The 17,364-nt window shown below is 41.4% G+C and overlaps 1 protein-coding gene across 8 annotated transcripts in view; it reads left to right on the top strand.

The window, feature by feature from the left end:
* Positions 1–17,364, top strand: part of LOC138165296 (FGGY carbohydrate kinase domain-containing protein-like) — a 545,803-nt gene that overhangs the window by 412,367 nt on the left and 116,072 nt on the right. For all 8 annotated transcript variants that reach the window (XM_069093464.1, XM_069093465.1, XM_069093467.1 and 5 more), the window contains one exon: positions 11,316–11,377. In XM_069093464.1, coding sequence (XP_068949565.1) covers positions 11,316–11,377 — 62 coding nt within the window. The remainder of the gene's footprint in view (positions 1–11,315; positions 11,378–17,364) is intronic.

Genomic DNA, 17,364 nt, shown 5'->3' with positions numbered 1-17,364 from the left:
TAACTGTGTGACCCTGCACAAGTCACTTCACCCTGTTTGCCTCAGTTTCCACATTTGGAAAATGAGCTGGAGAAGGAAATGGCAAACCACTGCAGGATCTCTGCCAAGAAAACCCCAAATAGGGTCACAGAGAGTCAGATATGACTGAAAAACCCCTTTGCTCAACAAGACATGCAATGGGCTGTTTCAGGAGTTCATGAATCATCTCTTTCTAGAGAAATCTTCATTCAAAGTCTCCTTGACCACTTTGGGGCAGTGATTCTAAGGGGATATTTTTATTCACGCATGGATTAGGCTAGCCGGCCCCTGGGCTTGCTTCTAAACCCAGTTCTGTGATTTTGTGATCTCATGTTCTGTCTTCACCACTAAATGTAAATCTTTCAGACCTTCAGATTTGAGGAGCTGACTCTGCTGGTGCGCAGGGAAACAGCAGCAGCAACAGGCTATTCTGTACAGAAAAATCCAAGACTCTTTCCTGTCCGTTTTACTTGGTCATGATTTGGACACGATTCCCTTCACTTTGATCGCTATTCCTTCTTAGAAGGCTAATCATCCTGACTGGATGAAAATAATAACAAAAGCTAACATAGAGAACTTCAGGGTATGTAAATCTCACTTTAGTCTGACAACAATTCTCTGAAGTACACACCACTATTCTTCTGTTATTTTTATTTTTTTAACAAATGAGAAAATTGAGGCCGAGGGAGTCAAATGACAAGTCAAAATTTGATTTCGTGGCTTCCTGCCTCTCGGCCCCTCGTTCCATCCAGTACAAGAAGTAGTTACCTTTGGACTGGAATACCACCCCACTCCTAATCATCTACATGTTGTCAGTCAGAGGTCATCGTGTGTAAGGTACTGCTGCCTTCTTATGTGCTGATATGTTGCTTGTGACAGCTGCTGCTATTTCTCTAGAAGACCGGTGTCTAACTCAGACAGAAACAGAATCCCTATGGGCCGGATGTTGACTTAGAAAACTTTAAATTAGCATCATCTGTGTTTTGTTGTATTTTTGTTTATTTTGTTAAATATTTTAATCTGGTTGGGACAGTAGGTAGTGTTGTGGTCCTTGGATTCTGTGGTTGACACCTCTGTGCGAGACTATGTCCAAAATTACTCATTTCAGTACATCTAAATACTGATCCTTTTTTTTTTTTTTGGTCTCTTTTTGGAGGGTGGAGGGCAGGGCAATTGGGGGTAAGTGACTTACCAAGGTCACACAGCTAGTAAGTGTTAAGTGCCTGAGGCAGGATTGAACTCAGGTCCTCCTGACTCCAGGGCCCGTGCTCTATTCACTGTGCCACCTAGCCCCAGCAACAATGATACTTTTATTCTCTCTTTTCCTTTCCCTGCAGACTCCCCCCTTCTTTATATTGAGGCAGAATTTTGTGGCAGGAATTCCTGCAGTTAGAGTTAGGAGACACCTGGGTCTGAATTCTGGCTCTGATCCCTATAATCTGTAGCAATCAATCACTTATTAAGATTATAGTTGCCCTGGATTCCCCATCCCTGCACCCCAGCCCCAACCCCAATGCACTCTACTTCAGGCATGGTAGCTAACGGGAAACAAAACCAGCTCTTCCACACCTCAGATGAGCAGCACCAGGCCAAATCTGATTTTATGGCTTCTCTCCTTGCTTGTTCCTCATTGGGCTTTGCTGTGTGGTGATACTTGAGAAAGGAAGCCACAAACCACCATGCGCACATTCTCGCTCACCATAGTAGTGATACCAGGAAAGGCGCTCTATGCATCCTGCCCATTTGCTCCCATACTTTCACAGCTCCATCCTCAAAAGACAAGTAAAACAAAGCTCGCCCTAATTACCGGATACCCACACAAACTCAGATGCTGCCTGACTGTCCAATGCTCTCATTTTCAGATGAGGAAACTGAGGGAGGTGAAGGAACTTGTCCCAGAGTCACACATCTGGTAAGTGTCTGAAGCAAGATCTGATATCAAGTGTTTTTTATCTACTGTGCTGCCTAGCTGACAAAGGGACAGTCTGGGCCTGGAGTCAGGAAGACTCATGTTCTTGAGTTCAAACCTGGCTGAAGACTGTGTGACCCTGGACAAATCACTTCACCCTGTTTACCTCAGTTTCCACATCTGTAAAATGAACTGAAGAAGGAAATGGCAAACCTCTCCAGTATCGTGGCCAAGAAAACCCTAAATGGGGTCACAGAGAATCAATCCATCATGACTAAACAACAACAACTAGCTGGCAAAACGGAGTTTCTTGAATTACAGTTCAGAACCCCATTGGCTGTGAATGACACCGGCAAGTCCAAGCACAGCTGCCTCAGTGGTGGGCTCAGCCAACCTCCAAGGTATCCCTTCATTTGAAGAAACTCCGTGTGCATATGTGTGCAGGTACTTCTCATTACTTTTTTGGTTTTTGTTGTATATTTGTGCATGGTTCAGAGTGCTTAGAATAGGGAAGAAACAGCTGGGACATCAGACCAGTAGACATGAAGCAATTAATAGACATTACAAGATGGCAGATGAGAAATATTGTGTAAGGTCAGAGAAGCAGAGAGACTTCTGTAAGTAAAGGTATAAAGAATCAGAGAACCATGCAATTCCTGGGCCTTCATCTAGGCCCACCCACACCTGGGCAGAAACTCCCCTGATACAAAGCCTGATGAGAGCTCATCCGTCAATCAGATCTCATCCTGATGAGAGATCATCAGTCAATAAAAAAGCATTTATTAAGCACCTACGGCATACCAGGCACTGTGCCGAGGGAAGGACAATCCACCCCCTCTCAAGGCAGCTCATTTCACTTCTGGATTCCTTATAATCTCCTGCCCTCGAGTTGAAATGTAGCTTCTCTCCATCGCTGCTCACTGTGTTCCCTAGATATAAGCAAAGCAAATAGAATCCTTCTTCCGCTTGCCAGCTCTTCAAACCCTTGCAATTGGCTCTTATTCCCTTCCCCCTCACCTAACTTTGTCTTCTCCAGGTTAGACACTCCCAAGGTACGCCTCACTGTCCTGCCCCGCCTCTTCTACCATGTTCCATCTCGCCAGGGGTCTCTTTAAAACTTAGCACCTCTAAGGGATCAGAGGACTCTAGATGTGGCCTAACCCCAGCAGAGTACAATGTGCTTCTCTTCCCTCATTTTGGATCCTACACTGTTCTTAATTCAGTTTAAAATTGCTTGCCCAAGTGTCAGAGACAGGTTGGACCAAATGCCTCAATGTCCTTATGCCCATAATAAACCATCCTATTTTTCTGTCATTCTATTCTATTATTATATTATATCATGTCATATCATATCATAACATATTATTGTATTGTATTATATAATATACTATCATATGTTATAATATTCTATTATAAAATACTTAGTAGTATTTTGTTTTTTCCAATTACATGTAAAGATAGCTTTCAACATTCACTTTTATAAGATTTTTAGTTCTACATTTTTCTTCTTCTCTCCCTCCCCTGCCCAAGATAGCAAGCAGTCTGATATAGGTTATACATGTACAATCATATCAAACATATTTCCACATTAATCATGTTTTGAAAGAAGAATAGAAGCAAAAGGGAAAAACCATGAGAAAGAAAAAAGAAAGTACAAAGTCTACTTCGATCTGCATTCAGACTCCATAGTTCTTTCTCTGGAGGTAGACAGCATTTTCCATCATGAGCCTTTGGGAATTGTCTTGGATCATCACATTGCTGATAAGAGTTAAGTCTGTCATAGTTGATCATGGCACACGATAGCTGTTACTGTGTACAGTGATAAACCTCGTTAAAAGCAGTGGGATAGAATGAAAAAAAAAAACAAGCAAAAAACCACCACTGCATGTGGATTCAGACAACCAAAGTTTAAATCTAGACTTGGACCCTCACTATCCATATAGCTATGATTGGATCACTTAAACAGTTAGTGTCCTCAGCTGTAAAATGGCCATAACAATGTGTCACAGCTGCCCGTGACACCTAACTGTTGTGAGGGAAAGATTTTGAAAACCCTAAAACTTCATAGAAACATGAGCTCTGATAGTTGGGCCTATCTTCACTCCCTATTATTTCCAAATCAGAACCCAGAAGAGGCCTGGACATTCTGGGAAAGGGCCTGGGCATCCTGGGAAAGGGTCTGGACATTCTGGGAAAGGGCCTGGGCATCCTGGGAAAGGGCCTGGGCATCCTGGGAAAGGCCTGGACATTCTGGGAAAGGGCCTAGACATTGTGGGAAGAGGCCTGGATAGGGCAGTTCTATAGCTCCTGCCCCTGCCTTTCGCCAGGTATAGGTAGGGTGGCACAGTGAAAAGAGACCTTAGCTTGTAGTTACAGCTGCAAATCCAGGCTGTCACTCACCTCCTTTGTGATCCTGAGCATGTCCCATAACTTCTATAAGTTTCTGGTCTTCATCTGTGCTGTCCTTTTTAGCTTTAGATTTATGATGCTATGACCAGCATATGCTAGGACTCCCCATCTTCCACCCCCAAGCCATCTCCCATCCCTTAGTCAGGGATAAGGACCAGATAGTAGGTCTTCACCTTTTCTCTCTTTTTGCATCCCAATCTGATGAAGCCTGTGGATTCCTTCTCAGAGCAATGTTTTTAAAGACAAAAAATAAATACAATGGCAAAGGAAACCAGATATGCTGAAACAAAATTATCCAAAAAAGCCATTTTTGGATAAAATTTTGGGACCCCTTGCTGTAGGAGATAAAACAATCAAAAAACATCTATTAAAGCACCTACTCTGTGTCGGGCACAGTGCTAAGTGCTGAATTCTTTCTCTGATTGAAGTGTTAATGTAAGTTTGACTAGAGTGGAAAAAGACAAAAGACCCCGCTGTAATTGAATTGCTTTCTTGGAATCCCAGCAAATTGCTAACCCCTTCTTTGTTCCCCCTTCCTGGGTATGCATCATTCAGGTTCATTAGTGTCCAAGGAAGTAGGAAATCTAAATCTATTCTACGATTTTTTTTCTGACAATTTCTTTTAGGAGCCAGTTTTATCTGTCCACCCGTGTTTATTTTGTCATCTATCAAGGTCAGATCATGAAATAAAAGGTGACCATTTCAGTATTGGTGGTGTTCCCAGCATGCGCTAAGGCTTGTCACTGTCCTTACACATTAGCTAATAGGAATTACTTAATGGACGCAGAGACCAGCTCAGCAAAAATCAATAGCTCTGCTGATCTCTTCCTCTGCCTCCTCCCTTTTTTCCTTCCTCCCTCCCTCCCCAACTCAGAATCCAGGATGATAGAATTTCAGCACTGGCAGGGTACTCAGCAGCTATCTAGTCCAATCCTGACCCAGCCTCCCCCCCCAAAAAATCCTCTTAGTAACATATTTGACAAACGGAGGCCCAGAGATGTTAAGTGATTTATTTCCCAAGTTCACATAGATCCTAAGTGACAGAGACAGCTTTCAGCCTTAAGCTTGGAGAACCCCAGGAATGGAAAACCGCTCCACTTTGGGGTTTGTTTTCTTTACCCCAAACTGTAATTTGTCCCTCACTTCCTAATTAAGGATGACAAGTTAAAAATCTCTTCCAAATGACAACTGTAGCTACAAACTCCTTGAAGTGTAATCCTCCGCCTGTGCAGCTCTCAGGATCATGGAATCACAAATCTAGAGTGGACCTTGGAGGCCATATAGGCTGTCCCTTTAACAGAGGAAGCTGTGACTGAGGGGGGTTGACCAACTGGGACAAGGTCATCTAGATAGTAGGTATCAGAGGCAGACTCAGCCTAGCATAGCATAGCTCCCTTCTCTTTTTCCCAATCCCCTTTTGCCTAAGAGGCAGAGAGATGTTTTAAATTTCTGGGATGCCAAAAAAAAAAAAAAAGAAAGAAAGAGAAGAAAAAAGCCTTTTGTCAAGGCTGAAGAGGGGTGCCTTCTTACTGTTTGATGTCTTTGGTCTTCCTTTCTGAAATGGACAGGGAAAGGTGGCCACCGCTTATGTCTCCAAATATGCAGAGAGGAAAGGCAAGCCAGAAACTCCACTAGAGACTAGCAGTAGCCAAGTCAGCTGGGAGTAGCCCCTAAGGAAATCCAAGTTCAGCATGAAGATGATGAGTCCAGAAAACATGTGGACCAGGTGAATGAAAAGGGAAACAAGCAAGGGAAGAGCAAAATCTGAAACATAGACTCCAGCGTTCATTGAAGGCTCCATCCCTGGGACTAAAGAGTATGTGTTACTCTAGAGATGCTGCAAGGGTGCTTTCAGCACATTGGTCCTGAGTTTGGAGAAAGATCTTGCAGTCTTTGTGGGGTGAAAGAATGAATGCTGTATTCATTGAGACATGTGTATTGGTATCATTCCATTACCTTACTCTCAAATTCTTTCAGGATTAAATGTTTCACTTTTTTTTCACTGTTTTTAAAATTGTATTTTTTTTTAATTATTTCTATGATGGGTATACCAGTTCAGTGAGTAAATGAATATCAAGACTTGAGTACTCCATGTAAACTCCTAGTATTCAACCATTACTGATTCATTCCTTTAGGTCAACCAATTGCCAAATTAGTTATCAAATGTTCAAGGTGTTTTAATTTGGATTATCATCACCATCACCATTATCATCATCTTCACTATTGTGATCACTGTCCAGGTTAATTATCTCTAGTTTCCTCCGTCAACACTCATATTCTATGTTCTCCTCTTGCTACTCTGGTCATCTGGACATTTGGCAGTTTGTCAATGTTCTTTGTCAAATAGGAGTCTTTAATCACAAGGCTTTTGCTTTTGAAACTTCCGTCTAAAGGCAGAGAAAGGACAGGAAAGCAAGCAATAGAGCTGCTGTGAGGTGAACATAATTTGGGTGCATAATTTGGGCTCAGGAAATCATGAAAGGAGAAGATTGTGTTTTCCCTAGACTTTTTTTGTATTGAGTTTAGATTAGAATGACCAAGCTATCAGCTAATCTGTCTGGGTCTGTCCTGATACCTTGTTCTGCATCCCTTCCTGTCCCCTCTGGGATCTTATCAGGGTGAATTAATAATAGTAGTCTAGCCTGGCTATGTCTTGTATTGAGTCTTGAGTACAATCTGAGCTGTTAATCTTAATGTCCCATGCCCTCTTTAGAGACAGCCTGCCTTCATGTTTCTTTGGGTCAGCTGAACTCACACAGAGCACTCTGCATAATTAAATCCTGGGCTGAAGACTAAAAAGTCCCAGGAGGCCTCTCATCTCTGAGATTGCTTCTTTAGATTAAATCCTTTCTAACTTAAAAGGTGCTGAACATCTTCAGTGGTCCTCCCCTGCCTAGCTGTGGACTCTGGGCAAATCCGTTAACTTTCTGAAATGTTAGCTTTGTAAGATGAGGAGAATGATATCTTTGGTGCCTCCTTCACATGACTGTTATTAGGCTCCAGTGAAATAATGGATAGAAATAAAGTGCTTTGCAAACTTTAGAGCCCTATATAAATGTCCATCACTATTGTTAGAATTCTCAACATCTCCTTCCTATTATCTTTATGTTTGATGGGGCTCAGATAGAAATTGTCCTGGGACAAGCTGGTAACTTTCCATTATACTTTTGTGTTTCATGTCTGGCAAAGTCATGCAAGTGGATGGAATAATTGATGTTCATCATTGAATGAAAGAATAGGTGTGCAGATTCATCTTCTGTAAAGTCAACAGGAGCATTTTCAGGACAACGTCAAGAACAAATAGGAATGTGGGGATGATAGCCCCTTATTTCTACAATTACATGCTTGTAATTTTTTCTACTGGGTCTCTGTAGTCTTAGGACTTTTCTTAACATGTAGTGTAAAGGCTATGAGGGCTTGAAGGTATGCTTATGTCTATTAAAATATGATTCTTAAGTTTACATGAACTAATATTGTATACAGGTGATTGTAAGCAATTATTTTATCTGTGATTAATAGACTTTTGGTGAATTTTGCTTGTCAAATTCTCAAAGATATTTGGAGATTCTTATTTGTAGGACCGAGATTTGTCCCATATTCATTGAAGAATAGCATGCCTGCATTATATAATGGTCTACTTGATAAACATCTCTTTAAGCATTCAATGGATCCAATTTTTTTTTGCCACCTACAGTGATATATGTTGTACAGTTTCTATCATTGAAATTATTCATGGAGCAGTGAGTCTGAGCTTCTTAAGAAAGATCTTTCTATAATTTCTGGCAGCAGTGATCTTTTGATTATTTGTTTCAATTTATTTATTTATTTTAGTTTTCAGCATTCATTTCCACAAGATTGTGAGTTCCAAATTTTCTCCCCATCTCCCCCATCCCCTCACCCCATGACAGCAAGCATTCTGATTACCCCTTCCAACAATCTGCCCTCCCTTCTATCACCCCCACCCCCTTCCCTTATATTTTACTATAGGGTAAACTAGATTTCTATACCCCATTGCCTGTGTATCTTCTTTCCCAGTTAGCAACAGAGATCTTATCCCATGCTGCTATCACGAAATCTCTCCTTTCTCTAAGAAAATTCATTTATCTCTGCCATTTTTCTAATGCTTCTCTGCTGATATATTGTTGGTTGAATTAAAATAGATACTAGCCATTGAGAGACGCTTTTATGGACACTCTTGGATCTTTGCTGTTTCACAGACTTTGGGTGGTAAACATACTATTTCTGTTATATTTGTTATGTCTAGTGACACATACCTATTTTCTGCATTTGCTGTAGCTTCTTAAAGTGTGTCTGTTTGCCCAGGAAACCTGTCTGTAAAGTTTTAAGCTGTTTGTTTTGTGGTCTGACACCTCTCAGTTATTGATCCTTTTTGATGAGAAAGCATCTATCTTCCTAAAGCTGGTTTAGAGTAGTAGAACCTGACTTTTGCTAATATCCGCTGAGTTTGTCTTCAGCTATTTCAAAAATCTGTCATCTTATTTACTACTCCAAATGCATATATTGATATGAAGAGGGGCTTTATCCCTCTGAAAGTGTTCTATTCCTGGAACGTTGACTTCGAGATGCCAATAAGTCTCTTGACATACAGAGGTATTACTTTCTCCTTGATAACTTTGTGCTCGTATGTGCCTTACATAGAGAACACCAGGGAATCTCCTTCTACTCTTAATTTCCTATTGGGCCTCTTGTTCTCAGCCAAAGCCTTCAGTTTCTTTTTGTTTTCTTAATGTACACTGAGAGTTTTATTCTTAGTGAGTCTAAATAATCAGTCAAAAAAAATTCATTAAACCATTTCTCCACACCGGACACTGTTATAGGCACTGAAGATATAATAATAAACATACAACAATATTTTCAAGGGTTTTATGTTCTGTGAGGAAAGATGACATATGTATGTGTGTAGGGGGGGTATATAATACATATGTATGTGTACATGTATATAACACACACACACATATATATGTGTGTATATATATATATATATATATATGTATGAATATCTTGAAAACAAATACAAGAGTTTGGAGAATCATTGTATATGTTATTTTCCTAGTACTGATTACTTCATTTTGTATCTGTTCATGCAAGTCTTCCCATGCTTCTCTAACATTTTCATGCTTTCTTAGAGATCAGTAATATCCCATTCCATTCAGGTACCACAGTGTGCCTAGCCATCCAAAAATTGATAACCATCTCTTTTGTTCCCACTTATTTTCTATTATAAGAAGTGCTGCTATGAATATTTAGTGTATATGAGACCATTCTGTCTTTAATATATTTAGGGTACATGCTTAGCACTGGGATCACTGAGTCAAACTATGGACATTTTAATCATCTTTTTCTTTAGCATAACTACAAAATGCTTTTTACAATAGTTGGACCAGTTTTTACTTCCACCAGCAGCATATTAGCATACCTGTTTTTCACAATTGAAAATATACATATTGAAATAAATATAGTTGATTTAACAGAAGCATTTTTTTTAATTTGTGGGGATCCTGGACCCATTGGGTAGTCTAATAAAATCTTTGGACTCCTTCTCAGAATTATATTTTTAATGCATAGCATTACAAGGAAAACCAATCTGAGGTGGCTAGGTGGCTCATTGACTAAAGAGCTGGCCCTGGAGTCAGGAGGACCTGAGTTCAGATCTGGCCTCAGACACTTAACACAAAAAAACTAGCCCTGTAACCTTGGGCAAGTTACTTAACCCCAATTGCCCTCCAAAAGGCAAGAAAACAAAAAGCTCAGGTATACCAGGTTAAAAATCCCTGATCTAGATACAGATGAATGTTGCTTAGAACACATTATATGGAACCCAAGTAGAGCTGAGGAAGTCAGATCACCATAGGCTAAAGGCATCTTCATAATTATAAAAACCATGGCTAATATTTACATAACACTTTAAGGTTTATGAAGCATGAAACAAAGTCATATCAAGTTACCTTGTACAGACTGGGAAAAAGCCAGAGAGGCTGATGTGCCAGGCATTGTGATAAGTACAATTCTTATTTAATCTGATCCTCACAACCACTCTGGGAGGTAGGTTCTGTTATCCCCATTTTACAGATGAGGAAACTAAGGCAGATAGAGGTTAAGTGACTTACAGCTGTTAAGTGTCTGATGCTGGTTTTGAACTCAGATCTTCTAACTTTAGAGTAGAAGAGAAAGGGCATCTCAAGGACATAGGCTCCTAAATTAAGAACTGTAAAGGACCCCAGAGGTCATGTTGTCCAAGCCCTCATTTTATAGGATTTTGAAGACAAAGAAACTATGACATAGATGAAGGAAGGAACAAATGTGCCATGCAGCAAGGTCTAGGTAGAACTGTGCCTGGGGCTCCTGGCTCCATTGTGCTTTCTCTTCACTAATCTCTGTGGCCACAGGGGAAGTAGAAGCTGACACATTACTTGCCTGTATTACCATGCTGTATTGCCCAGGACTGAGCATCCCTGTCTGACAGAACAATAACCCAGTTCCCATTTTTCAGCATTCCTGGGCATTAGGCAGTGCACATAACATCCCCATTTACCAGAGTGATTTGTTCCCAGTCAAACAGCTAGCAGGTGGAGGAGTCTGGATTTGAATGCAGGTCTCTGACCTCTCAGTCTAGCACTCTGAATACACCAGGCTTCTGGCGTCCTCATGGTTCCAGATGCCCCCCTGCTTCTCCCTTTTTTCCTCAGGGGTTAGCTATGGATTGCATTGATTTTTGCTATTGCCTCCTCAGTGACCATAGAACATCCAAGCTGTCCACTAGCTGAGCAAAGATGCTTCTTTACAAAATCCTGAGAATTCCCAGCTGAGTTAGAATGCCCCTTTTGGCAGATTCCTCAATGGAAGAACAGTAGAAGGAAGTGGATTTGCTTTTGCTTTTCCTTTCCCTGGGAATGTTCTCTCCTGCTCACATGGAGCATTTTCAGGGACATTAACTTACCCATGTTTCTTGTTTTTACAGATAGAGCATGTGGTCCAGGGACATGCTGCCTACCCTGAATTGCAAGCAAAGGCTTCAGCCAGGTGACTACCCTTATCCTTCTTCCCCCATAGCCTTTGTTGAGAATAAAGCATTTTTCATTTACTTTGTTAAAGCTGAACCTTCTAATACTCCCAATATTCTGGACTTGGAACTCCATTAAATGTGTTTGTATCCTGCCTCTCAAAGTCATTACCTGGGTGGCCTTGAACAAGCTGTTACACCATGCTTGGCCTTAGTTTACTCACTAACAAAATTAGGGCACTAGATGGGTTTAACTGCCTGATCACTTCTGAGTTTGGTGATCCTATCAGGCTTCATCACTAGGCGAGAAACAAGACGGGTTATTTCCATTTTTTAGATGCACAAACTGAGCCTTAGGAAGGACTTAGTGGAGACAAGACCCTGCCCCAAGATTTGTGACTGTCTGTTCATTGGTCTTTCCCCTGTCTCACAGTGACTTTCATCTGCACCTGACTGAGTTATAGGGTAAGTTTTTCATATGATGATAGGTGAGGCCAGGGCTTCATGGCAAACCCTTGAATAGAGCTGTTAGATGAGCCTGAGAGAGCTCTCTTAAGGTAGCCTATGAGAGAGCAGAGCAAAATGTCAGAGCAGGAAGGGACCTTGGATGCTATCCAGTCCAAGCCTATCTTTGACAGATAATTAAACCAAGGCTCAGACAATTATTGTTTTAGTGGACTAGGAACCCAATTTGATTTAATATTGAATCATACCAAGCATGTAAGATTGTGGCTACATTAAGAGAGATAATAACCTGAAGTTTGGAGATATGAAGCCCACGGTCCTCTAACTTTGGGAGTAGTGTGGTTAGTTCTGGGAACCCATTTTTAAACCACATTAATCAATAATCAATCACTAAACATTCATTAAGTGCCTACTATGTGCTGGATATCATGCTAAACAGCTGAAATACAAAAAGGGGCAAAATACAGTCCCTGTGTTCAAGGAAATTACAATATAATGGAATATTTTTTTATTGATATCTTTTTTTACATCTATATTCCCCAATATTTCCCCTTCCCATAAACAAGTCCTTATTACAAAAAAAAAATAAAAAGAAAGTAAAAAGGTTCAGCAAAACTAACCAATATAATAAAAAAGTCTGATAACATCTTCTCAGTATATAGGCTTCAACCTCTGCGCATTTTATGGACACTGACAAGCTATGGAAGGTCCAAAGGACAGTGCAAGGCCATGACAATGCTGATGGGATGAGCAGGTGAAGGATCCAGGAACATTTGGCTAAAGAAGAGAAGACTTAAGTGGGCTGTGATAGCTGCCCTCAAGTGTCTAAAAAGCTATGGGGGTGGGAAGGGGAGAAAGCAGCTAAACTTATTCTGCTCCCCCTCCCCACCTGGGGGTCTGGGAGGAGTTAGAAGCCTGAAGAATTTGATGTCATCTACTCCCAATTCTGTCATTTTACAAATGAGGAAACTGAGGCCCATGGAGTTTAAGAGATTTGACCTAGGCCACAGAACTAGCAAGGTGCAGGGCACAGCTGATCAGATCGGTTCACTGGCTAGTTGTTGCACAAAGACAGCTTGGAAAGAGGTACTGTGGAGTCAGAGGACCTGGGTTCAAATTCTCTTCTGGCACTTAGCACCCATGGAACTAAAAGTCACCTAATCTCCCTAGGCTTCAGTTTTATCCTCTTCAAAGTGAGGGAGTTGGACTCCCACCTCCCGTCTGGCTCTGCATCTATGATCTTATTCCAAGAAAAACATCTCCTCATGATTAGAGCTGTTTAAAAGTGGAATGAGCTGCCTCAAGAGGTGGTGAGTTCTTCCATATCTGGGTGATACAAAGTGATACCACCCCAGTTTGCAAAAATGTCAATGTCAACCCTACCAGTCAACCATTTCTGGCTCATTCCTTTAGGTCCATCAGTCACCTAGAATTTATCAAGCAACTACTGCGTACCAGTCACTGCCCAGCCCTATAAGACATAAAGGAATTGGGGTTTAAAGGTTCTTCTTTGAAAATGTGAATATCCTGGGGAAGGTTGACATCTTAATCTCCAATCAGCTGACACCTCAGTTATCTATTAATGCTTTAGCAGGAATTAGTAGGAAGGGGATACAGCAATTGATGAAAGACAGTGGGGTGAACAAGGAGGAGGAGAGGAGGCAGAGGAGGGCAGGGAGAATGGCACCCAGCTCTGCAAAGCCCATCCCCATGTCCAACATTTTCCTGGAGGAACCATGATTGCATCTTGATAAGCTGTGCAGAATATATCTCCGAGCAGTCTGGAAACTGTGTCATGGGAAGATAATGTAAAAACAAACTAACAAACAAAATCCTGGAATATCTCCCCTAGAGAAGATGTCTCTTAACTTCTCCTGACACCAGCTTCCCCATCTATGAAACAAGGATCATAACCATGACTGTGACGATCAAAAGTGATAACAAATACAGAACACTCGGATAATTTTAAAGTGCTATGGAAAGCGGAGTTCTTCATCCTCTCCCTCTTCCTCCTCCTCTTGTCTTTCTTCTTTGTGATCCTCATCTCCAAATCTGGGCAGAGCTGTCATAGAGGAGAGGTCACAGACTGGCCTTTGTGTGGTACGATTAGGACCATGGGGAGGGACTTACAGAGGCAGAGCCTGACTCAGGGTTTGGAGAAAAAGATTCTGGTAACTGGAGAGCTCTGAAAATGCACTGAGCTGTCTCATTATGTAATTAGTTCCCGATCACTACAATTATCCAAGTACAGTCTGTCCACTTGTCTGTCTGAAAGCTGCAAAGGGAATTCCTGCTTGAAATGAGTTGTACAAGATGCTACCATTATTGCTTCTACTACCACAACCACCACCATCACCACTACCACTACCACCACCACCACCACCACCACCACCACCACCACCACCACCGCCACTGCCACTACCACTACTACCACCACTGCCACTACCACCACTACCACTACCACCACCACCACCACCACCACCGCCGCCACTACCACTACTACTACTACCAGAAATAACAATGGCAACAACAATGATAAGATAAAATAGAAGGAAGAGAAGAAGAGGAAGATGATGAAAACTCAAATTTACATAGTATTTTAAGGTTCTCAAAGTGTTCTGTGTTTATCTCATTTGATCCTCACAGCAACCTTTGAGGTAGGTGTAGTTATTACCTTTATTTTATAGATGGGGAAGCTGAGACTGAGAGAAGTCAAGTGACTTGCCCAGGGTCACACAGCTAGTAAGCTTTAAGGCAGGATATGAATTGAGATGATTGACTCTCTCTCCACCATACTCCTAAACTCCCAAGAGAACCTCTTAATTCTATGAAGCTTTTCTTTTTCTTTTTTTTTAATTCTGAGAAAGGGAGCAAGCACAGCAAAGCTCCAGTCATTATAAATGCTCTTTCCTTGCTCTCAGGGTGGTCTCATTAAAGGCCCAAAAGGCCAAAGTTGGGTCCATTGATTGCTGACACTTTGAAGCATGGCCTGCTGGTGGTCACAGAAAGCTTTCAAACTGAGGCTGGATGACCGTATGTCAGTGGGTCACATTGCTTTGTCAATTCTGTTTCCTCTGGTATTTTCTTCTTTACTATCCCTGTGAAATGTCAGCCCTAGGTGCTGTAGTAGATAACACATTGGACTTGGAGTGAGGAAGCCCTGAGTTCAAGTCTGGCTTCAGACGCTTACTAGCTGTATGACCCTGGGCAAGTCACTTAACCCTGTTTGTCTCAGTTTCCCCATCTGTAAAATGAGGACAATAACAATCCTCCTCCCAGGGTTATTGTGAAGATCAAATGTAAAGCACTTAGCACAGTGTCTGGCATATAACAAGTGCTATATAAATTGTACTTATTATCTGTAAAATGAGCTGGAGAAGGAAATGGCAAATCACTCCGTATCTCTACCAAGAAAACCCCAAACTAGGCAGTACAGTGAGTAGAGCTCTGACCCTGGAGTCAGGAGGACAAGAGTTAAAATCTGGCCTCAGACACTTGACACACTTACTAGCTGTGTGACCTTGGGCAAGTCACTTAACTCCAATTGCCTTGCCTTGCCCCCTCAAAAAAACCCAAAAAACAAGAAAACCCCAAATGGAGTCACAAAGAGTCAGATACTACTGAAAAATAGCTGAATAACAACAAAACATACATAGTCGTGGACATATTGTCTTCCCGCTTTAAAATGTAAGTTCCATGAGGGTAGGACTTATCTGCCTTTTGTTGTGTTCCCTGCACTTAGCACAGTGCACAATACAGAGTAAGCACTTCAATGCTTATTGACTGACTGCTGAGGACAAGTTGGACCTGATGGCCTTTAGGAGGGACAATAAACCTCTGCCCAGTTGAAAAATGCCCTAAAAATAAAACTGAACAGAAGCCTTTGTTTCAATGTTCCTTTATAACAGATTCCCTTCCTCTTCTAGCTAAGAGACATCTCCCTCTCATTCTTTAGCCTTATAATGATTTCTGTTGTTTTTGCCTTTTAATCCACTTTCTGACTTTTTATTTGCTGACCTGATTTGACTTGCTGTACATCATCTCTTGGTGCCACTGCTGTTGGATCCAGGACTTTCTGCCTTTCTTGGGTCAGCTAGATTGGCATCTTCCTTTATAGCCTTCTTCTCCCTGACATCATTCTTCTTTTCTTTCTGCTTTTCTTGGGTCAGCTATGTTGGCATCTTCCTTTATATTCTTCTTCTCCCTGGCATCATTCTTCTTTTCTTTCTGCCTTTCTTGGGTCAGCTAGGTTGATATCTTCTTTTATATTCTTCTCCCTGGCATCATTTTTCTTTTCTTTCTGCTCACTTTATCACTTTATGAAAGATTAAGCTTTCCTGGTTTCTTCTGTTCCTTAAACTTCCCTCCCCTATGTTCTAGTCCAGGGGTTTCTTAAACTGTTTCCACTCATGACACCTTCAGAACTTCTTAAACTGTGGGTTGTGAGGGGTCATGACCCACAGTTTAAGAAGTGCTGAAGGCTACCATTTCTTCTGCTTCTAGTCCATTCTACTTTGGGACAGCTCTAGAACCATAGACTTAGAACTGGAAGGGGCCTTAGAGGAAATAAAGACCTACCCCTTCATTTTACACATAAGGAAGCTGAGATTCAGGGTGGTCACATGACTTAGTCAAGGCCACTGACTCATCTAGTAAGTATCTGAGGCTGGAGCTGAACTCAGATCTTTCTGATTCGCACTCGACCACTCTATTCTGTACTCTGTACTGCCTCTAATCATGAGGAAGTTGGTTGCCTTGGATGCTAAATTTCTTGAAATGGGCTGCAGGTTCACAGGTCCAGCCTATCAGATATATTTCAAGTTTCTCCAACAGGAAGCCATCACTATGGCTTGTGAGACTAAGGTCAAGGGGATGGTAGAAAGTCCAAGGGAGGCACTGAAGAGTTGGGGTCAAAACATTGGCCTTGGTTCTGAGGTCTGTTAATTAAGGTTGTCATTACCTACCACACACCTGACACCAAGCTAAAGGTGTTGCAAACCTTGCTACATACAAGCCTTCTGACATTCAGTTCAACATTCTTTGCCTTGCAAATCCTCACCTCTCTATATAATCTACAAGAAAACCATAGTTTCATGTATAATCTGCTATTTTTATTCTACAGCATATATGGAAAGGCTTGTTTTATGTGGTATTTGTTAAGTGCAAAAAGGTCAGAAAAGTAAAAACAATAGTGGGTGATAATATAGAATTCTGGCAGGGTCTTCACTTCCTGACATCTTGTTATTGAAGGGCAAAGGGCCCAGGTGAGAGGAATGGATCTCATCTTTACTCTATCTTTACTAGGTGCTAGACTCAGTGCTAAGGGTAAACAAAGCAAAATAAGAATTGGTTCCTAGCCTCAAAAAGCTTATGGTTTAGTTGTGGAAATGGGATCTTGATATGGTTTTGGTTTTGGGTCCCTAGTACCTGCCACTGGACCTAGAACATAGATTGATGGATGGATGGATAGATAGAAATATAGATAGATAGACAGGCAGACAGACAGACAGACAGACAGACAGACAGACAGACAGACAGACAG

The sequence above is a fragment of the Petaurus breviceps genome, unplaced genomic scaffold (genome assembly GCF_028583685.1).
Source record: "Petaurus breviceps papuanus isolate PSGF00001 unplaced genomic scaffold, PetGlider_PUasm1.0 208, whole genome shotgun sequence".
Taxonomy (NCBI): Eukaryota; Metazoa; Chordata; class Mammalia; order Diprotodontia; family Petauridae; genus Petaurus; species Petaurus breviceps.
The sequence above is the reverse complement of the archived record's forward strand: the minus strand, read 5'-3'. Positions and strand labels throughout refer to the sequence as shown.